The 26618-nt window shown below is 68.5% G+C and overlaps 1 protein-coding gene across 18 annotated transcripts in view; it reads left to right on the top strand.

Annotated features, from left to right (window-relative positions):
- NCOR2 (nuclear receptor corepressor 2) overlaps nt 1–26089 on the top strand; it is a 158774-nt gene extending 132685 nt beyond the window's left edge. For 4 of the 18 annotated variants that reach the window (XM_058281238.2, XM_058281237.2, XM_058281236.2 and 1 more), the window contains 25 exons: nt 3299–3451; nt 4283–4422; nt 4898–5000; nt 5104–5208; nt 5444–5562; nt 6699–6849; nt 9003–9137; nt 9425–9511; nt 10050–10336; nt 11411–11765; nt 12652–12873; nt 13953–14204; nt 14818–14964; nt 15070–15189; nt 15275–15455; nt 16615–17156; nt 17950–18099; nt 18216–18361; nt 18868–19058; nt 19376–19519; nt 20223–20371; nt 21000–21065; nt 23272–23496; nt 24442–24621; nt 25045–26089. In XM_058281238.2, coding sequence (XP_058137221.1) covers nt 3299–3451; nt 4283–4422; nt 4898–5000; nt 5104–5208; nt 5444–5562; nt 6699–6849; nt 9003–9137; nt 9425–9511; nt 10050–10336; nt 11411–11765; nt 12652–12873; nt 13953–14204; nt 14818–14964; nt 15070–15189; nt 15275–15455; nt 16615–17156; nt 17950–18099; nt 18216–18361; nt 18868–19058; nt 19376–19519; nt 20223–20371; nt 21000–21065; nt 23272–23496; nt 24442–24621; nt 25045–25226 — 4532 coding nt within the window. In that variant the 3' untranslated portion in view covers nt 25227–26089. The other 14 variants (XM_058281253.2, XM_058281244.2, XM_058281247.2 and 11 more) reach the window with 11 other exon arrangements.
- The last annotated feature ends 529 nt before the right edge of the window (nt 26090–26618 follow it).

Genomic DNA, 26618 nt, shown 5'->3' with positions numbered 1-26618 from the left:
GTGGGCTGATCCCTGAGCAGCGGTGTGGTAGCAGCTGCCGGGGACCATGAACTGTCCCCATGTGAAGCCCAAGGCCAGGAGCTAGGCCGGCCGCCACTTCCTGTTCTCTGGGTCTCTTCTCGTGCCCCCTGGGACCCAGCAGGCGCTGAGACTGTGTCCCCAGAGCTGTGCCCTTCCCTGATCAGCCTGGCACGTGGTGGGTGCTGCTGGCAGGCTAGGTGTGGGGCTGAGCACCCCCCCCGGGCTTACCCCAGGCTCCTGCTGCCGCTCTAGGGTCCGAGGGTGGCAGCACCTAGACTGGCCACCTCGACCGTGCTTGGCCCCCCGCACCATCCCTGGACAGGCTCAGGTGGCCACTGCGGGGGTCCCCCGCCGCGGTTTCAGCCTCACTCTTCCTCTCGAAGGCTGGGCTGGCCTGCGGCCACGGGCTCCTCTTGAGGGCGGTGCCACGTGTCCGTCTGAGGACAAAGAGCAAGGCTGTCCCTGAAGGAGGAAGTCTCCACTCTTCCACCAAGTGCCTTGGGCCTGCCAGATGCTTCTTATCTAATCGGCGGTCCCCGCCGCCTTTCATCTGCTGCAGGAAGTGTGGAGGGCAACCCGTGGGGGGCAGGCGTCCCCTGCCCGGCACACAGAGCTGTCCCGAGGCCCCTGGGCCATGGCAGGCAGTGGACAGCAGCTTCTGCTTAACTTGTGCTAAGCAGGGACATCCGTGGCCAAGTCGCTGCCCACGGAGGGCGAGACTCTCCTTTGGTCAACAAGCGGCTGGGCCAGATGATCTTAAGAGTTGAGGGCAAAGAAGCAAAGCAGATGTGTGCGATGCAGGTCTGGGGACAGTGTCTGCAGAGAGGACAGCTCGCAGCTGTGTGAGGATGCCGGGCCGGGTGCGTGGCACATGCCAAGTCTCCGTGTAGGCGCAGAGTTGGCTCGTGTGAGCGAGAGCCGGAGGCTGATGGGCTGGGGAGACAAGTGCGAGAGGTCGGAGTGGGAATGGGGCGCAGGGGGCACAGGACCCCTTAGGCCACGAGAGGGGGAGCCGCCGGAGGGGCTACGTCAGGGGCCTAGTCGGGCTTGTAGCTTGGAGGGATCTCCCTGGCCTTACTGAGGAGAGGAGAAAGAGCTGGAGGAGTCAAGGCCAGACGCGGGCGGCCACTGAGGAGGCCGTGGGGCCGGTCTAGGCGAGCAGTGGTGGCGCTCGGGGCCGAGGGGCCGTGGAGCTGGGGAGAGACACGGGGGAGTTGCCCACGAGCAGGGCCGGCTCGCCTGCCTTCTGGGACCCAGCCGCCCCCTCAGGGGCTGCGCACACTGGGTGAGGGACCGAGCCAGACCCCGGCTCCGGGAGGACGCTGCAGCTCTGGGCCCGCCCCAGCCACGTCCAGCCTGAAGAGCCTGCGGGCATCAGATCCAAGCAGGGTCGCACTGTACCTGGGGGCGTCGGGCACCGACATGGGCCAGCCGGGGCCTGCTGGGATGGGCGTCGGGCCCCTGTCCTTGGAAAGCCAGCCGCCCGCCAGCGGTTTGGGAGCCTGGCGCCTGGCCCGCGGCCGTGCTGCTCCCTGGGAAGGCTCGCCCAGGGGATGGCACACCTGGCAGGAGCACCGCCTGCGTCGCAGGCTCTCTGGGCCGCTGCTCAGCTCCCTCGGGAGGCCTTGGCAGCCAGCACCCCCTCGCTGGCCGTGGGAGCCCTCCCTGCCGCCGGGCTCCGCGGGGGGCCGCTGCGGCCAGGTGGGTGCCCCGGCTCCACGGGCCCAGCAGCAGGTGCGGCTGCACCTGCCATCTCCCAGCGGCCTGCCCAGGCTGGCAGCCCCGAGTTTCCCTCCCAGCATGCCCTGCCCCGCAGCCGGGGCCAAGGTGGAGCCAGCGCCAGGGGCAGCTGGGGGTGCTCCCGAGGCTCCGACCCGTCTTGGGTGCCCCCGCTCACCAGGCACAGGTTTCGAGAGGACGCAGTCTCTCCCAGGACAGAACCGGAGCGCTGGCTGCACGCGCGCCTCTGCCGCCACGGCCGGGCCCGCAGCACCTGGCTACTCCGCCCGTCACCCGCGGAGGTCCGAGAGCTGGCACCGGCCGCAGGTCCCGGCCCAGGGGCCCCGAGTTCACTTCCCTCTTTGCTAACTCTGAACCCCAGGGTTTACACTGACTCCTGAGGCGGAGGCTGTGGCGCGTTTGACAGATTTCAGCAAAGGGCGAGAGGCAGTGGGGAGGGCTGGGGGGCCACATCCGAGCCCCTGGGCCTTTGGCCCTTGGGCATCCCAGACCTGCGGTCGTCCACCGCCCTCTCCCCTCCCTCTGATGCTGTGCTGCGGCACTAACGGCCGCTGTTTGTGGGCCCACTGCTGGGGGTCAAATCGCTCTCTGGCCACTGCTGGCTGTGGGCCTTTGCTGGATGGCTTGACCTCTCTGCCTCGGTTTCCCCATCTGCAAAATAGAGATCATCGTGGTCAGCTCTTCACAGGGTGTCGTGAAGATAAGAGGGTCGCCGTGCGTAAAGCGCGTGGGTGCGAGCCAGGGCACGGGAGGCTCGCAGAGGGTGCCCCTTGTTATTGCCATGTCAGCATTGGCAGCTGCCCGGGCCGGGGCGTCGAGGGATCAAATCCTCGCTGGTGGTCGTGGATGGGTCCCTTGATGTGCCTGTGCCTCAGTTTCCCCTCGGTAAAACGGGCCTGGTAACAGTCTGCTCCTTACATGCTTGCTGGGGGGCCCCTCGAGGTCCTGCTGGGAGACGTGTGGTCCTTACCCCGTGCAGTGGCTGTGGGGGCGGCCTCCACCCGAGTGCCTGGGCTCTGGGGCTCCGGGCCCACAGTGAGACCTGCCCACGGCTTCGCCAGCGAGATGGTCCCTCGCAACCACTCGGCTCTGCCATCAGCAGGAAACGAACAGGCAGACACGCGTCTGACCATAAAACCTACTTCCAGGGGCAGGGGGTGGCGCCGGGCGCCGTGGTCGGCGGCCTCCTGGCCTGGATGTTTGTCAAGGGCCCCCGGCTCACCTGGACCCGGACATGTGCCTGTGGGGTTACGAGAGCCAGAGGGACCCAGCTTGGTCCTCATGGGCTCCCTGGGATCCTGGGAGCAGCCGGGAGCCCGCCTAGTCCCCGAGACACACGCACGTGCCATGGAGAAATTCCCAGGAGCACAGAGCCGTGCCCAGGCAGGCAGACCTGGGGGCCTTCCTGGAAGAGGCCGGCCATCGAGACCCCCACAGCTGAGGGCCAGGCCACCTGCCCCAGGCCAGCACCTTGGGCGTGAGGAAGGCGGGGCTGCCGGGGCAGGTGGGGTCCCTGACGGCCGCCCTGTGCCCTCAGCAGAGAAGCCTGTGCTCTTCCCGGCCTTCGCGGCCGAGGGCCCGAAGCTGCCCGCGGAGCCCCCGTGCTGGCCCTTCCCCACGCCCCCCCGCGAGGTGATCAAGGCCTCCCCACACGCGCCGGAGCCCTCGGCCTTCTCCTACGCGCCGTCTGGTGAGTAGCTCGGCCCAGCGTCTCGAGCGCAGCCACCCGCTCCACCTCCGCCGTGTGCAATCATTGGGCACCAGCTGTTTGCCCTGGCCCAGCATAGCAGGCTGAAGGCCATGTCATCTGACGGGACCCCACGGGAGGGTTGGCCTGCCAGGGGTTAGGGTGCATCTCCTGAGACTGGCGGTCTGCGGGCTGGCATCAGCGTGCCTGGCATCGGAGTGGCTGGCAGTAGGCAGCCCCAGGAGTGCTGGGACTGGCGAGCATCGTGAGCAGGGCCACTGCTCTCCACTGCCACCATAGAGCTAGAGCGCGGACAGGTGGCGAGAGGAGCCACCTAGCCAGGGGCTGACGTGGGCGGGGACTGGGCAGGGGCTTCCCAGAGCCAAGTCGACCTGCAGGGCAGCGGGCAAAGAGCGGGGAGAGGAGCTGGAACGGGGGCCGCCGAGCAGAGGGCCCTCGCGTGCAGAGGCCCAGGGGCAGGAGAGAGCAGGAGCCCGGGGGCCACAGCAAGCTGCCGCGGGGAGCCGGGAGCCCAGAGCCACGGGCGGCCCAGAGCCCGGGGGCTAAGGCTGCCCCGAGGCCAGTGGGGAGCCATGGGGTCACAGCGGGGCAGGGGCCACTAGTGAGTGCACTTGCAGAAAGAACCCTTGGTTTCCGTGCAGGGAACGGACTGGAGGGCCAGGTGGGAACGGGGTGGGTGAAGGGGTCTGGGTGAGAGTTGAGGGGCTGGGTGGGGAAGCAGCCCAGGGGCGGCAGCGGGCGTGCGGCTGGGGCACGCAGGAGCTGGGGCGCGGCCTCCCCTGTGCCCGTGACAGACAGGCCTGTACCCTCCAGGTCACCCGCTGCCCCTGGGCCTCCACGACAGTGCCCGGCCTGTGCTGCCACGCCCACCCACCATCTCCAACCCGCCGCCCCTCATCTCCTCCACCAAGCACCCCAGCCTCCTCGAGAGGCCCCTGGGGGCCATCTCCCAGGTGAGGCGCGAGGGCAGCCCCCGGGAGTGGCCGTGCTGCCCAGGGACCAGGGCACACATGACATGGGGTCTGGGTGGGGTCTGGGTTCTTGGGGTTCTCGGCCGAGCTGGGGACCGAGCAGGGGGGTGGTCCCTCCACGGGGCAGCCAGGACCGTGGGCCCCGGGCAAGTGACTTGGCTTCTGTGTGCCTCAGTTTCCCTGCCCACGGAACGGCGAGGTGGGGCACTTAGAGCAGCTGGCCCGGGAGCCCGTGCGCCGTCTCCCGTCGGCCACGCGAGGCAGCAGGCCCGGCTCCCAGGCCAGGGCCGGGGCTGTGCGGGAGGCGTTGGCTCGTGCAGGGTCGCCCGGGGCTGGGGAGCTCGAGGCCTCTGGGCCCTGGGTGCGTGCCCAGGGGCCCCGCCCTGGAGGGCGCTCCAGCTGAGGTGTGGTGGGGGGACGCTGGGGGACGGTGACCCCACAACCTCTGCCTCTTCAGGGAGTGTCGATGCAGCTCCACGTCCCCTACTCGGAGCACGCCAAGGCACCCGTGGGCCCCATCACCATGGGGCTGCCCCTCGCCTTGGACCCCAAGAAGCTGGGTGAGCTGTCTGGGTGGGGCTGGGGAGGGAGCGCTGGGGGGGCAGGGGGCAGTCCTCCCCCAGCCCTGCCCCGGCGGCACGGCTCACCCCTCGCCTTCCCCAGCACCCTTCAGCGGCGTGAAGCAGGAGCAGCTGTCCCCGCGGGGCCAGGCCGGGCCCCCGGAGAGCCTGGGGGTGCCCAGTGCCCAGGAGACCTCTGTGCTGCGAGGTAGGCCCGGGGCGGGCGTCCCGGCTCTGCATGGAAGGTCCCCTGGGCCCCTGAGCCTGGAACCTGCCCCGAAGCACCCTCGGGGGCCCAGGGGACCCTCTTCGCAGTCACCTGCCCTGCCACGGGCAGGGGGAGTGCCTCTGCTGCGGGACGTCCAGGGGTCCTCGTGGGTTACACGAGCCCGCTTGGAGCAGCCCCCGGGCCCGGGAGGGCAGTGGACCCCCGCAAGCCCCAGGTCTGTGTTTCCCAGGGACATCCCTGGGCTCGGTGCCCGGAGGAAGCATCACCAAAGGCCTTCCCAGCGCCCGGGTGCCCGCCGAGAGCCCCATCACCTACCGCGGCTCCATCACCCACGTAGGTGTCCCGAGGCGGGCGGGCGTGGGTGGGGGCCGATCCCTGCCGCAGGCCGTGGCGATGGCCTGGCCCTCGGATGCGCCATTCCTGCACGAATGTTCGCTGTCGCCGTGGGGCCGGGGGACTGAGGACACAGACCAGAGTAAAACCCAGCACCCTTCCGCCAGGCACCAACGCAGCCAGGAAGGCGGACCCCCATTAAAGAGCAGGGTGACAGTGCCCGGGGCGGGGGGAGGGGGTGGGGCCTGGCCCCCAGAATCACAGAAAGGGGCAGGGAGGGCAGGGACTGGGGCGTCTCGTCTGCCTGCGCCTGTGGGAGCTGTGCACGCGGAGCCTGGTCTGTGCACAGAGGTATAGACTCAGAGAGGTGCGGCCATTCCACTGAGGGCACACAGCCACCCAGCGGCACCCAGTGCTGCCGCCAGAGCTGCCCTCACAGCCCGATTGTGTCCCGGGACGTCACCCACAGATGCGCCTCCCCGTGGCCCCCTTCCCCTCCCACCCTCTCAGGCAGGGAGGACAGCCAGGGACGATCCGCCCCTGGGACCTTCTCAGTTGTCCCCCGGGAGGCAAGGGAGCGTGCTCCCAGCAGCCGGGGGTGGAGGCCAGGGGTGCTGCCGGAGCCTGCGGTGCGCAGCGCCCCTCACTGCCAGCAAGAACGGCCTGCGCCCACGGCGCTGGCGCCCCACTGAGGAAGCCCGAGGGCTCCTCTCCCCTGGTGGCCCTGAGCCCACCCCTCACCACGCGCCTGGGACACCCAGACCCGCTGCACCGGGGCGGGCACAGCACCCTGCACTGACGGTCAGCGCCTGAGAAGGCAGGGCCCGCGGCAGGGCTGAGGACTCCCCGGGGCCAGGCTGCGTGTGTGGTCCCAGAGCGGCCGCGGGGCTCGAGTGAGGGGCGTCAGGTGCCCGCGAGGACTGTGCAAGGTGGCCGAGTGCCAGGGCAGCCTCTGCCACGCGGGACGTGCCTGATGGGAGCTGCCGCCTGCGCCCCATGCCGCTGCTTTCTGGAGAGCTCGGCCTCCCAGTCGAGGTGGCGCCTGTGCAGACACAGGCGCCTTGGGGGAAGCGGTGGGGGTCTGAGGGGCACCCGGCGTGTGCCAGGACCAGCGAGCACCCAGCGCTCCCCCGCAGGGCACGCCCGCCGACGTCCTGTACAAGGGGACCATCACCAGGATCATCGGCGAGGACAGCCCCGGCCGGCTCGACCGCGGCCGTGAGGACGGGCTGCCCAAGGGCCACGTCATCTACGAGGGCAAGAAGGGCCACGTCCTCTCCTACGAGGGTGAGTTCCGGGGCGTGCCATGGCCAGCAGCCGCGAGGAGCCGGCCGGGTGACCGGTGGGCGGCCCAGCCTCGCCCCCTCCCTCCCGTCCGTCCGCAGGCGGAAGCGTGCTGAGGGGGGGGTTCCCAGCCAGGCCCTGCCCCGGGAGAGCGGCTGGCCGCCCCGGGGGCCGGGCAAGTGGGAAGTGGCCCAGTCCGCTTCAAGTCAGGGAGACCCGCCCCCAGCTTGTCGCGGGGGACCTGCCGGCGGGCAGGAGAGGAGGGCCGGGTCCTCCCTGGGGTTTGGGTGGGGGCTGGAGGGAGCCAGGGGAGCCAGGCGTCCTCGGCCGACAAGGTAGCCTCGAGTGACGGGCGGAGCTGGTGTTCATTCCCGCTGCACAGATGGAAAAACCGAGGGGCGGTGTGTCCAGGGGGCCTTCCTGTGGGCTCCCTCCCAGCCACAAGAGGAAGGGCGGGAGGCCGTCCCGCCTGTCGGGGCGGCCGACACCGGAAGAGAGAGGTGGTGACCTCCCCATCCCTGCAGGCATGCAAAACAGCAGCAGGCACCTCGGCCCAGCCCTTCACAGTTCAGTTTGAGGACAGGTTTCCAGCGGGGAAACTGAGGCTCTGACTCACACTGCCAGGCTCCAGCCCAGCACTTCTGGCAAATCCCGTGCTCCCCGGTGGCGTCCCAGGGGTGACCATGCTGGGGCCGGGGCCTGAGCCAGAGCAGCCTCCCAGCCCAAGCCCTGCCTGGGCGCCCCCCACCCCTGTCCCTTTCTGGGCTCCTGGACCCCAGGGCCCTGCAGGGCATGCGCCAAGGGAGCAGGGCTGGGCACGCGGCGCCGAGCCGCCCACTGCAGGGCCCGCTGCTTGCCCTCGGCAGACCGGCAGGCGCATCAGCGCAGCGCGCTCCGGCCCGCAGGGAGCCTTCTCTTTTCTGGAACCTGCGCCCCGAGCCCCTCTCTGTCCCAGGCAGCAGGAGTGGCCGCGTGGCTTATGCACATGCCTCCCTGCTGCCAAGTGGGTTGGATGGCCTTGGGGACAGGAAACAGGGTGCCTCCTGGGGCACTGGCCGAGCATCCAGCCTCATCCGCGGTGGGGTGCGTGGCGTGTGGTGGGAGCGCTGGGATGCGCCGGTGGCAGGTCCTAGCAGTCACATCTCTGTGGAGAGCCCTGTTGGGACTCAGCTCTTAAAACCTCCACAGCCTTACATTTTTCACCTTCAAAATGGCTTAAAATTGGAGCTTTTAAATTCCTGTGTGCATCCTGGGGCCACGTGGCCAGTGAGGGAAGCAGACTGGGCAAAAGGCAATAGGGAGTGGAGAGGACTGTGGCCAACCGGAGACCCAGTTTGTGCTTAGAGGAGGTGCCTGCCATATGCCCAGCTGCTTGTCACCCGGGGGGGTGGGGGGAGCCCACTGGCCAGGCTTCCTGATCTCCATTTTTATCTGAAATGTCCCGGTGTCTGAACGTCAGCAGCTAATGGTAGAAAGTTCTAGGACAGCAGTACCATCTGGCCATAGGCCACCAGCTGGCCACCTCTGGAGTGGCTTCTGCTTGGAGGACCCTGTGAGGCCACAGAGTGTGTCTTAGAGGGGCCAGCCTAGGGCTGGCAGGGGCCCGAACTCGGCCACCCTTGGACGGAAAGTCCCCTTGAGGTGCCTGCGGCCTGGCGGGTGGGACCCCGGCCCATGCCCTCTCAGGGCCTGCATCCTTCCGCTCAGACCCACGACCCGCCCAGGGTCCGTGAGCCCTGCTGGAGGATGTCCCGGCCCCCGCGGGCCCCCCCCGGCTTGGCAAGGCCTCCAGCGCCACGGAGCCTCCTGCCCCCTGCAGACGCGGGCACACGCCCGCACGTGGGCGCAGGTTTCCTGGCGTGACTGCACGCTCACGTGCAGACTTGTCCAGTCCCGGCCCATCCCTGCACAGAGACACGTCTGCGTGCCCAGGCCCATGTGCCCACGTCTGGGCCGGGCGCTGCACCTGCTGCCAGGACCGCCCGGCGAGCCATGCGCCCTGCCCCTCCTGTCGTCCCCCCTGCCCTGCCTCCGCCCGGCTGCTCGGCCTCGGCACTGCGGGGGGCGTGGCCAGCCACTGTGCCCGCCGCCCCTCCGGCCCCAGGCGCATGCCCCCCCTGCTGCGGGGCCTCACGCCTGCGGCCTGTCTACTGCAGGCGGCATGTCCCAGTGCTCCAAAGAGGATGGCAGGAGCAGCTCAGGCCCCGCCCACGAGGCCGCGGCACCCAAGCGCACCTATGACATGATGGAGGGCCGCGTCGGTCGGGCCGTCTCCTCGGCCAGCATCGAAGGTGGGTGCCCCACTCGCTGGGGATGGTGGGACCTGCCTGGGGGGTGCCTGGGTCAGGACGGCGACAGGGGTGCTGCCTCAGCCTGCCCTGGGAGCCAGGGAAGCCGGTGCTGGGTCGTGGGTAGGAAGGCCGAGGCGGGGCTGCACAGGACCCTTGCCCCCACGTCCCCTGCAACCGTCACCGTCCTGGGGTGGCCTTTCGGTGACTGGGGGACACCCGGAGGCCCGGAGCCCTGCCGCTGCACAGAGCCAGGCCAGGGACCCGCGTGATGGCGCTTCTGCCCGCAGGTCTCATGGGCCGCGCTGTCCCCCCCGAGCGGCACAGCCCCCCCCACCTCAAGGAGCAGCACCACCTCCGCGGCTCCATCACCCAAGGTAGCCCAGCTCGGGTGCCCGCGCGGGGCGGGAAGGGAGCCTGCCCTGGAGCGCGGCGGGAACCCGGAGGACAGGTGCCCGGGACGGGGTGTGGCCCACGCGTGTGACATGGTCACGTGTCCAGGGATAGGGTGTGAGGGCAGCGCTTGGCGCTTTGAACCAGGAAGTGGAGGCGAAGCGGCGGCCGCGGCCACGTTGCTTGCCCTCGCCCGGGAAGCCCTGGCTGGTGGTCGCCTTTCATAGGTGAGGAAACCGAGGCTCAGGTCAAAGAGGTGGGTTCTCGTTGGCCGGCCGGGAGCCGCAGCAGGGAGCCCGGGCCTGTGCTCGGCACTGCGTCTTCTCCCCTACCCTGTGCCCCTGAGCGAGGAGGTTTCCGTGACCGTCCTCATTTTATGTACCGAGAAACCAGGCCTCGGAGGGCAGGGCAGGCTCCAGGCCCCTCGGCAGCCGGGATTCGAACCCAGGCCCAGAGCCGGCCCGGCGGGGTCGGCGAGGCACCGTGCCCGGGGTCGAGCTGCCCTCCCCGTCGCCCTGGCAGGCATCCCGCGCTCCTACGTGGAGGCCCAGGAGGATTACCTGCGCCGCGAGGCCAAGCTGCTGAAGCGCGAAGGCACGCCGCCGCCGGCGCGCGAGCTGCCCGAGGCCTACCGCGCGCGCCCCGCCGACGCCCTGGGCGCCCTGAAGCTGAAGCCCGCGCACGAGGGGCTGCTGGCCACCGTGAAGGAGGCCGGCCGCTCCATCCACGAGATCCCCCGCGAGGAGCTGCGCCGCACGCCCGAGCTGCCCCTGGCCCCCCGGCCCCTCAAGGAGGGCTCCATCACGCAGGTAGGGGCTCGGCGCCGGCACCGCGCGGCCCGCCCAAGGCCACGGGGCCACCCCGCCCGAGCAGCCGTCGTATCCCCCCCATGGGCTGGTGTCCATGATCCCTCTGCTTCAGGCGGGGAAACTGGCCCAGAGAGGCCAAGCAGCTGCCCCGAGACCAGACAGCAAAATGTAATAACGGTGGCTGTTCATGGATTTCCTGCTGCGATCCAGGCGTCCTAAGGACTTTTTTCCCCTCTTCTACAATGCTCTGGGTGGTTTCCTCATTGACCCCATTTTATTATTGAGTACTTTGAGGTTCAGAGAGGTTAAGTAGCTTGCCCAGTCACACAGCAAGTAGACGGCAGTCGTGAAACTAAGATCCAGATGCATGAGCCTGCAGCATCTTTGCTTCTTGGCGTCCACCTCTCCCACCAGTGGGAGGCCCCGCTCCGCGGCTCCAGCCCCCTGAGAGGCCCCAGCATGTTAGTTCAGCTCCGACGGTGTGAGGAGCTGGTCAGCGGGAACCCACAAAGGGCCACTGCCCCTTCACGTGGTCGGGGTGGCCGATACAAAGGAAGAAGGAGGCTGGTGGCTGTGAGAGGCAGGGGAACGGTGGGGGGGGGGGTCCCAGGAGGGGCCAAGGCCCCGAAGCAGGCGGGCCGGAAGCGGACACGGCAGGAGGTCGCCGAGCGCCCGGGGAGGCAGCTCTGGCGCCATCGGCGGGACCGCGCTGTGGGAAGCGGGCAGCCTGACTCTAGAGGGCCCTCTCGTGAGAACGAGGGCGCTCCCCTGCAGAGGGAGCTCGGCCCTTCTTACATGAGGAGAGTCTGGGCCTGCTAGGGCCCGGGACCCGCCGTACCCAGGGCTCCCCACACGCGACAGCAGGGCGGGGGTGCCTCGCAGGGGACCCGGAGGTCTGCTTTAGCGTCACCCCCAGGCTGAGAGGGGAAGGCTTTGGCGGAAAGCCCCAGGGCCAGCCGAGGGCCAGCGCCAGCCCCAGCAGGGCTGCCCGCTGCCCGGGGGCCTTCTGGCACGGCCCCGCAGCCCGCTCGTCCCCAGCTGGGGCCAAGGCTCACGCCACCCCCCGCCCCGCAGGGAACCCCGCTCAAGTACGACACCGGCGCCCCCTCCGCCGGCTCCAAGAAGCACGACGTGCGCTCCATCATCGGCAGCCCGGGCCGCACCTTCCCGCCTGTGCACCCGCTGGACGTGATGGTGGACGCCCGGGCGCTGGAGCGAGCCTGCTACGAGGAGAGCCTGAAGGGCCGGCCGGGGCCCGGCAGCAGCGCGGGCGGCTCCATCACGCGGGGCGCGCCCATCATCGTGCCCGAGCTGGGCAAGCCGCGGCAGAGCCCGCTAGCCTACGAGGAGCATGGGGCGCCCTTCACCGGCCACCTCCCACGCGGCTCGCCCGTGACCACGCGGGAGCCCACCCCGCGCCTGCAGGAGGGTGAGTGGGCATGGGCACGGGCTGGGCTCCCCCGGTGCCCCGTCCCCCCGTCGGCTCGGGCGCCACCCTCTCCGCCGCGCCCAGCCCATTGGCGGCATGGTGTCCGCTCCCCCTGGCCCCCACCGCCTCCCCCTGCCCTGCTGCCCCAAGTCCTCTCTCGTCCCGCCACGGCCAGGTGGCACCCAGATTCATCCTTAGAAAACTCAGGCCTTCCTGTGACTTCCCACTGCTCTCAGAAAAAGCCCCAGCCCCTCTGGCCCTGGCCTCGGGGCTGGGCTCGCTGTCCCTCACTCTCCAAGGACCCGGGCTCGGCCTGCCTGACCCGCTTTCTTTCTGTCCCTTGACCACACAGCTTGTTCCGCGCTCAGACCCTGCCTGCCATGTCCCGCCTGTCACATCCACCTAAGTACCCCCTTCTCATCCCTCCTGTCTCTGTTCAAACGTTAAATCCTCAGGGAGGCTTTTTACGACCAAACCCCCGTACTGGGTCCGTCCTGTTGCGCGGACGTTTTCTCCAGAGCATTTCTCCCCCTGAAACCTTCCCTGTCTGCTGGTCTGTCATCTGACTCGCCCACTGACTCCCAGCTCCGTGGGCGCCGGGACTGTGGTCTTGCTTGCTGGGGTACCCCACCTCCCAGGGCAGTGTGGCCCACTAGCTAGGGCTTCCCAGCTCTTTCCTGGCTGAAGGAATGAACGAGTGAAAGAAAGAAGAGGCGAAGAACTGAAAAGAATGAAGTGCCTGAACCAATAGGCGTGGCCCCAGCTCCCGGGACCCCCAAACCCCGGCTCGGGCTTCCCAGGAGCGCTGGCCTCCAGCCCCGGCTGTGGGGTGCCAGCGGGGCCCCAGAGGGCTGACGCCCCCCCCCCCGGTCTGCCGTCCCTGCAGGCGGCCTCGCAGCCAGCAAGGCGTCCCAGGACCGGAAGCTGACGTCCACGCCCCGGGAGATCGCCAAGTCCCCCCACAGCGCCGTGCCCGAGCACCACCCGCACCCCCTCTCGCCCTACGAGCACCTGCTGCGGGGTGTGAGCGGCGTGGACCTGTACCGCAGCCACATTCCGCTGGCCTTCGACCCCGCCTCCATCTCCCGCGGGATCCCGCTGGACGCAGGTATGACCCCGGCTCCACGGACCCCGCGGCCAGCGGGAAGCTCCGTGCGCGGAGCCCTGGGGACCGCGTCAGCGTCAGCCAGGGCTCCTTGGGCCTCAGCCAGGCTCCTCTAGATGGGGAACCCGAGGCCCGGGGACCCCACTGCAGGCAGGTATACAGTTGAGCTCGGAGCAGAATGGCTGCAGCCTGACGGACACGCTGGGCTGAACAGTTTCCAGTGACTTCCTTCTCTGCGGGACTTACTAGAGCCTTTAAGGTTGCAAATAGGCTCTGGGGCACTTTGAAAGAGGGCTCGAGTGTGCGCCTTTCCCAAACTGGTGTGATTTCAAAGTCTTTTTTATTTACAAAAACTCTAATTGAACTCTGTCATTCATATGTGAATATGCATAAAGGATAAGTGAATGGTAAAAACCGTAAACTTATGTCACCCCACCACCCCCATGCGTGTCTGGGAAGTACTTATCACAATCTCCCTTTTTTTTCCTTTTTTTAAAGATTTATTTTATTTATTTCTCTCCCCTTCCCCCCCATTGTCTACTCTCTGTGTCCATTCGCCGTGTGTTCTTCTGTGTCCACTTGCATTATACAGCGGCCCTGGGGAACTGCGCCTCTTTCTAATTTGTTGCATCATCTTGCTGTGTCAGTGTGTGCAGCGCCACTCCTGGGGGCGCTGCGCTTTTTTATTCATGTGGGGTGGCTCTCTTTGCGGGGCGCATTCCTTACGCGTGGGCCAGCTCTCCACACGGGTCAGGAGGCCCTGGGTTTGAACCCTGCACCCTCCATGTAGTAGGCGGATGCTCTGTCAGTTGAGCCACCATCGCTTCCCGCGAGCTTCTTTTGAAAGGAAGCATCCCTTAGGGATACAAGTGACCCCCCTTTTGGAGGCCCAGATTTGGGAGAACTTCAGGCGGAGAACATTGCAGCAGGACGGGCACATTTTGGGGAGCGCGTGTTCTCCTTTGGGGTCCTCGGCTCTGTTTGGGGATGGGTGGGGGAGCTGTGCGTGTAAGTGGGAGGGGCCCTGGCGGCAGGTGCATGAGGCGTGGGCCGGCCTGACCCTTGCGCCCCTCTCCCCACAGCTGCTGCCTACTACCTGCCCCGGCACCTGGCCCCCAACCCCACCTACCCGCACCTGTACCCGCCTTACCTCATCCGCGGCTACCCCGACACGGCGGCCCTGGAGAACCGCCAGACGATTATCAACGACTACATCACCTCGCAGCAGATGCACCACAACGCAGCCACCGCCATGGCCCAGCGTGCAGACATGCTCCGCGGCCTCTCACCCCGCGAGTCCTCACTGGCGCTCAACTACGCCGCTGGCCCGCGAGGTGGGTGGGGTGGGCGGACCCTGGCTCAGCAGTGTGCCGGGACACCGCCCCCAGGGGCACACCACCTGGGCGTGTTCCTGTAGAAACGTGGGCCCGTGCCGCCAGCAGGCGTCAGCGTGCGCCCTGGCCAGGCGCTCACCTGCCAGGGGTACGTGGTGCATGCCGCCGGCTCGTCTACACGGCGAGCGTACGTGCACCTATGCGCACCCTCGATAGATAAGCTCCTTGGGCGCTCTGATTAGGGAGCAGCTTGTGGTCGCCCGGCGCGTGCCTGGTAAAGGGGTGTCCCCTGGGAGTGCTTCCGCAGTGCCGTTCTGCAGTGACCCAGGAGCAGTTGGGGTGCAGCCAGCTAGGGGTTGGAAGCCAGCTAGGGGTTTGAACAGAGGGCCTTGAGCAGGAGACGGGAGTGCCAGGAGTGTTCGCGAAGGCCACGCTGAGATGCTGCTGCCGAGAATGGCTTCTTCTAGGCTCAGCACTGCCAGGCTGTCAGGACGCAGCTCTCAGGACAGCCAGGCTTGGCAGCGGGAAGGTGGGGGAGGCGTGCGGGGCACTGGCAGGCACTTCACTGCTCTTACGCGGAGGCGCCAACGCCCACCCCCCCCACCCCCTGCAGGCATCATCGACCTGTCCCAAGTGCCACACCTGCCCGTGCTGGTGCCCCCAACGCCAGGCACGCCCGCCACCATGGACCGCCTCGCCTACCTCCCCAGCACACCCCAGCCTTTTGGCAGCCGGCACAGCAGCTCCCCGCTCTCCCCAGGTAGGGCCTGAGCCCCGGGGTCCGGGGCGGGTGGCACGGCACCCCAGAGGACCCGCCGGGCCTTTCCGGGGCCAGGGGCTGAGTCTCGGGCCTTCGGTTTTCCAGGAGGCCCCACTCACTTACCAAAACCGACCGCGACGTCCTCATCGGAGCGCGAGCGTGAGCGGGAGAAGTCCATCCTCACGTCCACCGCCACGGTGGAGCACGCGCCCATCTGGAGACCCGGTAGGGCTCAGGGACCCACCCCGGGGGCGCCCTGGGGGCGCGGGGGCCCATGGGGCCCGCCCCTGACGTCGCAGCCTGTCGCCAGGTACGGAGCAGAGCAGCGGCGGTGGGGGCAGCCGGCCCGCCTCCCACGCGCACAGCCACCAGCACTCGCCCGTCTCGCCGCGGACCCAGGACGCCATCCAGCAGAGGCCCAGCGTGCTGCACAACACGGGCGCCAAGGGCGTCGTCACCGCCGTGGAGCCCAGCGCGCCCACGGTCCTGAGGTGGGCCGGGCGGGCCGGGGGGCTGGGGCCCGGGCAGGCAGGGCGGGGGTGGACGATGGGCAGGCAGGCCGCCTGGTTCGGGGGTTGTACCTGCCGGAGAGGGGGAGCCTGAGGAGGGCTGCGGGCTGAGGTTCTCCTGGGACCCCCCAAACCCGACAGGGTCCAGACCCAAAAGCTCCCCAAGATGGAAGACCCACTCGCCGCTTTCCTGAGGCCCAGGCTGCCCTCTGCAGACAGGCCCACGGACACTGGGCTGCTTGCCTGGGGAGTGGGGGCGTGGGGGGGCCCTCCCTGCCCAGTGCCAGCCCAAAGCACGCGCCCACAGGTGGCAGGCGGCCCGGCCTTGCCCCAGCGCCGCCTCGAGCCGGGGACGCCCGGCTGCAGGTGCACAGCCCACTAGCAAATGCCCTGGGAAAGTAAGCCCTTCCCCGAAGGCAGCCGGCGGCCGGGCCCGAGCGGGGGTCGGGGCAGGTGTGCGTCCTCCTCGCGGAAGCCCTGGGCTCGAGGGCCGGGTCGCGTGGGCCAGCTCGTGTTGGTGTCCTGGCGCTGTGGCCTGGCTACCTGTGGGGCCTTGGGAAAGCAGCTTGAATCCCCGTGCCTCAGTCTCCTTCCTTGTAAAATGGGGATTATTTTCACCCCCGTAGCCACCCCGAGGGCCAGAAGTTGTGCATCCGTACCTTCTGTTTTGGCAGCAGTCTGCTGTGGGGCTCCTGCCCGGCACTGCCTTTCTGGGGTGGCAGTCAGGGAAGGCTGCCTGGAGGCAGGGGCTCGTCAGCCTCGAGAGCAGCCCAAGTCGGCCCTGCTGGACGAGGAGAGCACGCGGGGCCAAGGGGACAGGATGCAGCCCTGGGAGCCGCAGGGGGTGGCTCTGCCCCCCTCCCTCCCCTCCGACCCCCATCCCCGGGCCAGAACCTTCCTGGCCTGTTAGCTAACTCTGCTAACGTCCTCTGGGGCTGTCCCCCGACCAGGACAGGCGCTGCTGTCCCCCGCGTCTGCCCCGGGGCAGGGCTCCGGCGATTTGCGAGGCCAAGCGGCCGGCAGGCCAGGCAGGCGCGCAGGATCCCCTGGAGCCGGGAGGGCCGCGGCGGCTCCGGAGCGGCCTCCGCCAGGTGTCGGAGGCAGGGAGGCCCGCGCCGCTGACCCCCGCCCCCTCCCCCAGGTCCACCGCCACCTCCTCGCCCGTGCGCCCGGCCGCCACCTTCCCGCCCGCCGCGCACTGCCCGCTGGGCGGCGCCCTCGACGGGGTCTACCCCGCGCTCGTGGAGCCCGTCCTGCTGCCCAAGGAGGCCTCGCGGACAGCCCGGCCCGAGAGGCCCCGCGCCGACGCCGGCCACGCCTTCCTCGCCAAGCCCCCCGCCCGCCCCGGACTCGAGCCCGCCTCCTCCCCCGGCAAGGGCGCCGAGCCGCGCCCCCCGCCGCCCCCCGGCTCCAGCCACGCGGCCATCGCCCGCGCCCCGGCCAAGAGCCTCGCTGCCCACCACGCCGCCCTGGACCAGCCGGCGCTGCCCGCCTCGGCCGCGGACCTGCCCCGGGAAAAGACTCCAAGTAAACCCTTTTCCATCCAGGAACTGGAACTGCGCTCTCTGGGTAAGACCACTCTGACAGCGGCCACCTTCATAGACGCGATAATCATGCGTCAAATTGCTCACGATAAGGGGCCGCGGGAAGGAGGTGCGCTGGCCGTCGACCCCCCTCGCGACGGTAAGAGCCCCGGCCCCCCGTCCCGCGGCCTAAAGATACTTGCAGATCTCGGCTTCTTATCCCCCCCGCCCCCCCATTTTTTGTTGGTTTTCGGCATTTTGGTTTGAAACCCCGTCGTCGATCGCACGCTCCGGCGCATCCTCGGCTGCCGCCGCGCCCCCTCCCCGGGCAGGGCTCCTCATCATTTGCACATCGTTTTATCATGACTTTTTTATTTTCCTTCCCTGGAATGAATGACTCTGATTTGACTCCGACCGTGCCTCCCATCCCCCCCCGTGGCGCCTTCACCGGGGGGGAGCAGGGAGTGGGGCTGCGCTGGACTCGGGGTGACGTTTGCCTGCTGCCGTGTGTCCATCTAGTCTGATGTGGAGGAGACTGGGGCGTACGGGGCGGGGCGGGCAGCACCCGCGCTCTCCAGCTGGGGCCTCGCAGGACCCCGCCTCCTGCTCCGGCCCCGCGTGCCCCTTGCCGGCCCGCCCCTGGCAGGTCCTTGCGCCCGGGCCGGGGGCTGCTGGGGCTGGGCCTGGGATCGGGGAGTCCCTCACAGCCCCCACGGCCACACCCCTTGGCCCGAAGGCTCGTCCCTCCTGCCACCCGTGTCCCAGGTGCTGCGTTCCTTCCCGCCTCGGCGTGGGCACGCGCACGCCCCTCTGGCGGCGTCCTCCCCGGCCAGCAGCGCCTCACACTGGCCTGTGCCCCCCTGGCTCCCCCTGGGCCCCCAGCCCGCTTGGCCTGGGAGGGATGGCCCCGTGCATGCCCGCCATGCCCGACGTGCGCCTCCGTCCTGCCGTAGGTTACCATGGCAGCAGCTACAGCCCCGATGGGGTGGAGCCCATCAGCCCCGTGAGCTCACCCAGCCTGACCCATGACAAGGGGCTCCCCAAGCACCTCGAGGAGCTCGACAAGAGCCACCTGGAGGGGGAGCTGCGGCACAAGCAGCCAGGTACCCCCCTCGGCTCTAGCGGAGAGGGCCAGTCAGTAGGGGGAAACTGAGGCACGGGGCCCTGCTCTGCAGGGGACCAGGGCAGACGCCCCCTGACCCCTCTGCTCTGCCCACAGGCCCCGTGAAGCTCGGCAGTGAGGCGGCCCACCTCCCACACCTGCGGCCACTGCCCGAGAGCCAGCCCTCGTCCAGCCCGTTGCTGCAGCCCACGCCGGGGGTCAAGGGTCACCAGCGGGTGGTCACCCTGGCACAGCACATCAGTGTAACTACCTCTTCTCTGCCCCCTCGCTGCCTTAGCTCCCAGCACAGGGGCCAGACTAGGGTGGGAGGAGACCAGACGAAGCCCCGTGGTCTAGTGGGTAAACTGAGTCCCAACAGGTTGGCCCGGGGACCCAGGGGGCTGGCGAGGGCAAGCCCTCCCAGGATGCTCAGTGTCTCAGTTCAGGCACCAGAGCCGCTGCCTCCCTCCAGCCGAGGCGCCCCGTGCGGGTGCGAGCTGCCCGTTAAGAGGCCGCCCTGTTCTGGGAAAGTCGGCTCGCTGGGGTCTCCACACGAGCGACTGTTCTGGGTACTGGTTTCGCAAAAACTAAAGATGGCTCACCAATGAGACTGAGCCCACGTAGGGCCCGCGGGTGAGAGGCACGGCCGACCAAGGCCTCGGCCCGTGCACACGGGGGCCCAGAGCGGGTGGGCCGGCTGGTCCCCCGAGGCCACCACCCAGCCCCCAGGGCCCGCAGCCCCTGACCCCGCGCCTCCCCCTCCCCACAGGAGGTCATCACGCAGGATTACACGCGGCACCACCCGCAGCAGCTCGGCGCCCCCCTGCCTGCGCCGCTGTACTCCTTCCCAGGGGCCAGCTGCCCTGTGCTCGACCTCCGCCGGGCACCCAGCGACCTCTACCTCCCGCCTGCTCACGGCACGCCGGCCCGCGGCTCCCCGCACAGCGAGGGCGGCAGGAGGTGAGCCAGGCGGCCGGCAGGCCGTGTGCTGCGGACAGGCTCGGGCTTGGGCGGGGCAAGGGGGGAAACTGAGGCTTGGCAAGCGGGGCCCGCAGCTGCTGCGGGAGAGCTCCCCGGGTTCCAGGCCCTGATCTAAATGATCTCCACGCTCCCCACCTCAGCCCAGAGCCTCCCCGCGACCGCCGCAGGTGTGGGCGGCGTTGTCACCCGTTTCACAGGTGGAGAGACTAACGCAGCCCCGGGTCAGGGCAAGCAGGGTTGTGGGGCGGGGGGCGGTGCTTGCCTAGAGGGGGCCCTGACCCCCCCTCTCTGTCCAGGTCTCCGGAGCCAAGCAAGACCTCGGCCCTGGGCGGCAGCGAGGACGCCATCGAGCCCGTGTCCCCGCCCGAGGGCCTGTCGGAGCACCCCCGGGGCGCCATGCACCCACTGCTGTACCGGGGCGGGGAGCACACGGAGCCTGGGTACGTGCGGCCCTGCGGGGGCTGGCAGCGTCCGACCCAGCAAGGAAGCTGCCCGCAGTCGCCGGGGGGCTCGCGCAGCCGTGCGCCGTCCTGCGGAGGGCCGGGTGTACTGGCGGGGAGCGCGACGGGAGCTCGCGCCCGGCTCCTGAGGCTCCTTCCCAGGGTCGGGCCCGGCAGGGAGCAGGGGCGGCCCCCAGGGCTGCCGGAGCCCCCAGAGAGCTGAGCCCAGGAGGCGGGCCCTGCAGCTAAGATTTCGTTTTTTTGTGACAGCACCTTTGTAAAAACGTACATTACCTGTAGTCCGTGGGTTAACTTAGAGTTCATGTTTACGTTTTCTGGCTCCAAGGATTTTTAAAACCTTTATTGTAGTAACATACACTACAATCTAAAATTTCCCCTTCTAACCACGTTCAAATACAGAGTTCAGGGCTGCTCGTCACATTCACGATGTCCTGATGCCATCACCACCGTCTCTTACCGAAAGTTCCTCACCCCAATAGAAACTCTGCACATTTTAAGCCTTAGCTTTCTACTCGCTGCAGATAAGATTTTAGAAGACATTTAAGAGAGGTCGGATGCAGCCATGGGCGGGAGAAGTGTGGCTGGACGTTTCTCAGGCAGCGTAGGTGGTGAGCTCCCCATCATTAGAGTCGTGCAAGCTCGGCACTGAACGAGCTGATCTGGGGGTGTCTGATCCTCACAGCAGAATGGGCTCCAAATCTCCAGGCAACACCAGCCAGCCCCCGGCGTTCTTCAGCAAGCTGACGGAGAGCAACTCCGCCATGGTCAAGTCGAAGAAGCAGGAGATCAACAAGAAGCTCAACACCCACAACCGGAACGAGCCGGAATACAGTAAGGGGCCTGCTGACTGGCGCGTGGGGTGGGAGCCGTCCGCACTTTCCAAAGCCGCGTGGCCGTGCCGCCCGCCTCTCCCGCAGCCTGCGGCCCACGCGCGCACCCCAGTTCTCATCACTGGCCAGTCTCTGCGCGGGTGCTTCTCAGCACAGAATATACGTGCCCCAGACTGCCTGGCACCTCACAGCCACTTGACACGTGCTGACCCAGGTGCCACCCCAGGCGTCAGGTCTGGTTGGGCCCCAAGGCCGGGGTTCGGGCACCTCCTGTTGCCAGTGATGACGTCTGAGGTTTCTCCTCGGTGCGTGGGGCGGCGGGATGTAAGGCCCTGGTTTTGCCCCCGACCCTCCGCACGGCACCTGAAGAGGGTGCCTGAGTGAGAATCTATCAGGGTCCCTCCCCGGGAAGCCTCCTTAGCCAGGGAGGTTTGGGGGCTTTGCAGCTTCTGCAGCTGGAGCAGGCCCAGGCTGGGAGTTCCAGGGCCCAAGGGCTGCAGGAGCTGCTGGGGAATGCAGAGGCACAGGCCTGCCCCAGGCCCCGAGTCAGTCGTCACCGAAAAGGACGCGCCTGGCCTAGGCCGGGGGCAGTGGGGACAGGGCCTCACCCGCTTGTCGTCCCTTGCCAGCCGTCGGCCAGCCGGGGACCGAGATCTTCAACATGCCTGCCGCCACCGGGGCAGGGGAGCCCGCAGGTGAGCCGCTGGCCTCCCCGTCCCTGCGGCCCCCGGGGGCGGGCGTGGGGCAGGCGAGGAGGAGCTCAGGGAGCCGGGGAGCTGGGGAGCCGGGGACCCGGGGACAGGGAGCCTGCGGGGGGGCTCCAGACACGCGCCGCAGGAAGAGCCGCCCCCCGACGGGGAGCCACCGGGCCCCCGGGGCTCGCGCTCAGCCAGCTGCCAGCACCCGTGCTCGCCGGCCTCTCAGCACAGGATTGGGGCCAGTGCTTGGGGCGCCCAGGGCTTCCACGGTCCAGGGCCTGTTGTTTCTAGCAAGAGCATCAGGTTCACTTGTGGAAGAAAGCCTGAGCCGGCGGGCACCTCAACTTTGGCCAAAACTGCTGCGGCTAAATTGCAGAGGCAAGCGCGGAACCCTCGGGCTGACGTGACAACTTGCCGTCCTAGGACACTGTGGTCGTAGGGCCCTTGGAGTTGGGCCCCAACCTCCCCGGTGGGGGTGGCATCACCCTGAAAGGGACTGGGGGAGCGGCACAGAGAAGCACCCACCAGGACCCCGCGTGGGCAGCCCTGGCCCCCGGCCCCGCAGAGCAGGGCAAGTGCGGCGTGCTCGCTCCCACGCCCCCCAGGTTCCTTCGGGGCGGGCCTCAGGCCACAGGGGGCGGGACACGTGCTGGCCTCCCAGGGACACATGTGAAGGACGCCTGGGAGGGCCCCCCCAGAGAGGGGACTGGCTGGAGGGCAGGGAACGTGGGACCCCGGCCGGGCACAGCTGGACCTCAGGCAAGGGGAAGGAGACAATTCAGTCGAAACAGCCAGATGGTTACAAATGAATGTTTCTAGAATGTTCTGAACTTGACCTAGGTGGTAAGATTCGCGTGAAACCATATGTTCGGTTTTTTTAAAAGCAGTTGTAGTCCACACACGGGTTTTTTTTCCACCCCAGTCCCTGCTGCTGAGCCCCCGTTGCCAGCCTGGCCTTTATCAGCGGAGAAAGGGTCAGGCTCTCAGCTCTTAATGGCAAGCCCACGTTTGTCGAACAGTTCCATGGAGCTTCCAGGCAGCCTGGAAGGAGGCTGCAGTGCTGTTAGCACGCGCGTCGCCACGTGGCGCTGCCACCACGCCACCTCCACCCTCCAAACGGCAGTTTTTTTTCGGCACACACCCCCAGTGGGGGTTTCCTTAATGAGCACAGCCTTATTTTAGAGGTGTCGAAAAGACACAGACACACGCTTCTCACTGAGGGGGCATGTGCAGCCTTGGCTGCAAATGAGCTTGACGCTCAAAGGAAGAAAACACGTTCCTGCAGAAATGTGCTTTTCCCAGTGGCTGTGCCACTCCGGGCCTCGCGGGAGCCCTGGGGCCACCAGCCGGTGTCATCCCTCGTAGCTGGGCCTGCTCGGTACTCAGCCGGCCGGCTGGGGCGAAGGTTGGAGATTCAGGGACCCGGTGCCGCAGCAGGCAGAGCCGGCCGGGGTTGGCTGGAGGCCCGTGGACGCAGAGTCCAATTTAATAAAACTGCCGAGGGGAGCAGTGGATCCGGGGTCTGCAGGCGCCCCCGGCGTGGTCCCCGGAGCGCGAGGCAGAGGAAGGGGAAGGCAGGCTGCGAAGGCCACAGGGCCCCGAGCCGCGCAGGGCCCTCTGCCCTGGCTCTTGACCTTTTCTGTCCCCCGGAAGGCGGGGCCAGGCCGGCAGGGTGGGTGGGCCTTGCTGTCTGAGCTCCGCGCTGCCCCCCGCGCACGGTAACTGCATGGCTGCCACCCCTACCCCCGCCTCCCCCTCTCTGCACCTCTTTCAATCCTGTGGCTCCTGGGGGGGTGGTCAGCTGGGGCCCGGGGCCAGCAGGCAGGAGACCACCGCCCCAGCCCCGAGGAGCCCCCAGCTTCCGGCAGCCCTTGTCCTCTGTTCCCCACACACTTTCCCTCTCTGTTACTGGCCACCCCGGGACTTTGAAAAATGAGCAGACCTGGCTGAGGCCAGCCAGCCTTCCCCCACCCCCAGGAAGTCCCGAGAGCTTCCAGGACCCACGTTAGAGGGACCTGCCCCCCCCCCATCTCACAGGACCCAGGGAGGGCGCGGGGACGGGGGACGTCGTGTTGCTTTGCTGAAATGTGCTCACTGTGTATTTCTCTTCTCCTCTCTCCTCCCTCCCCGTCTGTCTGTCCCCTCTCTCGGGTCTGCCCTCGGCCTCCCGGCCCCTGTGTGTCCGTCCGTCTCTCTCTCCCAGGCCTTTTGACCTGTAGAAGCCAGGCGGTGCAGGAGCACGCCAGCACCACCATGGGGCTGGAGGCAATTATTAGAAAGGCACTTATGGGTAAATATGATCAGTGGGAAGAACACACGCCGCTCGGTGCCACTGCTTTTAACCCTCTGAATGCCAGTGCCAGCCTGCCCGCTGCTCTGCCCATAACTGCTGCTGACGGACGGAATGACCACCCGCTCACCTCGCCAGGTCGGCAGGCCTCTTCCGCCTCCCCCCCCCACCCCCCCCCGGTGTCATTAATCTTCACTCCTCCATGTGCCTTTGACCAACCCCCTCCGAGCTTTGGAGCTTGTGACCTGAGTTGTGTGCGTGCGCGACCTTCCGGGGTTTGCTAATCGGAGGCCGGGCCGATGGCCCGCATGTCCACGCCGCCCGCCCGCGCCCCCACTGGCCCCAGGTGCTGCCTGCTTCTCTAAAAACACTCGCCCTGCTGCCCGAGCCCTGCCCTGCCTTCCCCCTGCTGGGCAGTGGCCCGAGACGCCCTGGCATTCTGGGCCCGTCTTGTCTTCTTGGGGGGAGACCAGGCTAGAGTGAGGACCCACCCGCTCCCCGTGGTCACGGGGGCCCCCCCGGGCTCCTGGCCTCAGGCCTGGGGTTCAAGGTCTGCTGGGCCCACCGTGGTGTCCCTCGGTCCAGGGGGGGGAGCCCCTCTGGGGTGGGGAGCCAGCTCCCCAAGCCAGCACACACCCCTGAGCAGGGACCCGGGCCAAGAGGTCTCAGATCCGTTTGTCCGGCCTGGGCACTGAGGCCCCAGAAGTTTCTGGATGCTTACTTGGTGGCCAGGTCTTGTCTTGTGTGGAGAGGGCCTGCAGCCTGCCCTACCCAGCCCGAACCAGGGCCCTGAGGCTCCAGACCCAGGGTCTGCGCCCACGGATGGCTGGGCCTTGCCCTGCTGCAGGGCTGCGGTGCCACCCGAGGGCTCTGCAGGTGGCCCGGCCACCCCCCGTCCACTCCTTCTGGAGAAAGCTGCCTCCGAGCTGCGGGCACAGGGCTGGTCTAGGCATTCGGTCGACCTCGCTGGCTTCCCCGCTCGGCGCAGCCTGGCCCCAACAGGCTGAGCCCCGCCCCCGTGGAGGGGACCGGGAGGCAGGGGGCTCCGCTCACACCTGCCCTGTTCCCACGTGTCCCCCGCAGGTGGTGGGGGGAAGCCCAAGGCCTCGGGCAGACCCGGCAGCCGGAAAGCCAAGTCCCCGGGCCCCGGCCTGCTGCCCGGGGACCGGCCACCCTCCGTCTCCTCGGTGCACTCGGAGGGCGACTGCAACCGCCGGACGCCGCTCACCAACCGCGCCTGGGAGGACCGGCCCTCGTCCGCAGGTGGGCGTCCGACCAGGGGCCCCTTCCAGGGAGGGGGCTCGGGGCCTGGCCCGTGCAGCTCCTCGCGGCGAGGGGCCCGCTTTGGGCCAGCCAGCCCGGGCCACGCTCCTCTGGGGCCCCAAGCACGGCGTCAGGCCCGTGTGGAGAAGGCGCTGGCCCGAGGTGCAGGGGAGGGCACTGTGTCCAGGACGCAGGGTTCCGGAAGCGCTCTCTGCCGCGGGCGAGCAGGTCCCGGGGCCGGGCAGGAGGCGCGAGGAGGCTGCCCGGGCAGTGGTGGAGATGGGATGGGTGCTTCTGAGGCGTTCCCTGGGAGTAGAACGGGCCCGATGCGCTCGGCCGGGCAGGCCCAGTGCCCGCTGCGCCCAGCGGGCTGGCGGGCGCTGCTGCTCCGCGGGCTCCTGGCATCTCCCCGTCCTCCCGCAGGGTCCACGCCGTTCCCCTACAACCCCCTGATCATGCGGCTGCAGGCGGGCGTCATGGCCTCCCCGCCCCCGCCAGGCCTGCCCACGGGCGCCGGGCCCCTTGCCGGCCCCCACCACGCCTGGGACGAGGAGCCCAAGCCCCTGCTCTGCTCCCAGTACGAGACGCTCTCCGACAGCGAGTGACGGCCGGGAGGGGCTGGGCGCGGCGCCCGGCGTGCCTGCCGCCCCCACCAGGAGGGAGCCCCTGAGTCCGTCTGTCACCCAAAGCCGGCCTCCTTGCCTGTCTAAAGCCTTAACTACGACCCCGCCCCGGGCTGGCCCTGCGCAGACCTTACTCAGGGGATGTTTACCTGGTGCTCGGGAGGGGAGGGGGCTGGGGAGGGGCACGGGGGCGTGTGGCAGCCACAAGCCCGTGGCCGGGGGGGCCAGGGACCCAAGCAGGACAGTGCACCTCCCACGCCGCTGCCTCCCCCTTCACGCATTTGGAACCAAAGTCTAAACTGAGCTAGCAGCCCCCCGCACCCTCCCTCCCATCCCGCTTAGCGCTCCGGACAGACAGACACAGGCCCTGTCCAGCTCTCAGGCGGGGCCCCACGGGCAGCCCTGGCCACCGAGACTGCCGGGCGGGCAAAAGGGCCGGGCGTGGCCTTGGGCGAGCGGACGCTCCGAGGAACTGGACTGTTTTCCACGCCGCGTGGCCGCAGGGGCAGGCGGGAAAGGCGGGTGTCAGTGATGTGTTGGTTTACAGGGTATATTTTTGATACCTTCGATGAGTTCAGACGTTCTAAGCGAGGAAGGACTGACCGAGTATTGCCGCGCTGTGCTTCTCCATCTCGCTCCCGCCCAAAAGGCACGGGCGGGCTGACGGGCGGGGCCCCCGCCGCTGCGGGACCCCGGGGCCAGCGGCCCCCGCCCCCGCCTGCTCCCTCCCTCCCTTCCTTGGGCAGAATGAACTTGACGCGCGTTCTGTGGCCGCCACATGCTTGCGGCGGTGGCATTCTGTCATTTACACATGTTGTTCTAATTAAAAAGCAAATTATACTCCAGACACAGAGCTTGTCTGTCTGTCTCCCACCGGCAGCCGTGGGGGGAGTGGTGCCCCCTGTGCTGGACAGTCACATATCTTGACCGTCCCCTCTGGGGACACACACAGCTTTGGAGCGACAGGCAGAAGAGGCGCCGCCCGGCACGGGTTCTGAGCTGCCGCTGGCGCCTCTGCCGGCTCCATGGCCCCCCACGCCCGCGCCCTGCTGCCTTCCGGGGCCGCGGCAGCGCTGGCACGGCTGCAGCACTCGGGCACCGTGACCCTGCCGCCCGCTGCCCCTCCCCTCTGCTGGGTGCCTGCCCGCCCTGAAGTCCTGCTGGTCTTGTCCACACGCTGGCCCCCAGCCGGGAGCCCACCTGGGTCCCAAGGACACGCGTCACCAGAGCCAGGTTTGGGGAAACCGTCTCTCCCTTGTCCCCATGTGGGGCTGCCCAGGACCCTGGAGGGTCGTGCGGCGGGGGCCCTGGTGTGGGGGCGCGTGCCGTGGCGCCCACTGCCTGTCGTCCAGATGTGCGAAGGCGCCCTGCCCT

This window comes from Dasypus novemcinctus, chromosome 19 (genome assembly GCF_030445035.2).
Source record: "Dasypus novemcinctus isolate mDasNov1 chromosome 19, mDasNov1.1.hap2, whole genome shotgun sequence".
In the NCBI taxonomy this organism is placed as follows: domain Eukaryota; kingdom Metazoa; phylum Chordata; class Mammalia; order Cingulata; family Dasypodidae; genus Dasypus; species Dasypus novemcinctus.
The sequence above is the reverse complement of the archived record's forward strand: the minus strand, read 5'-3'. Positions and strand labels throughout refer to the sequence as shown.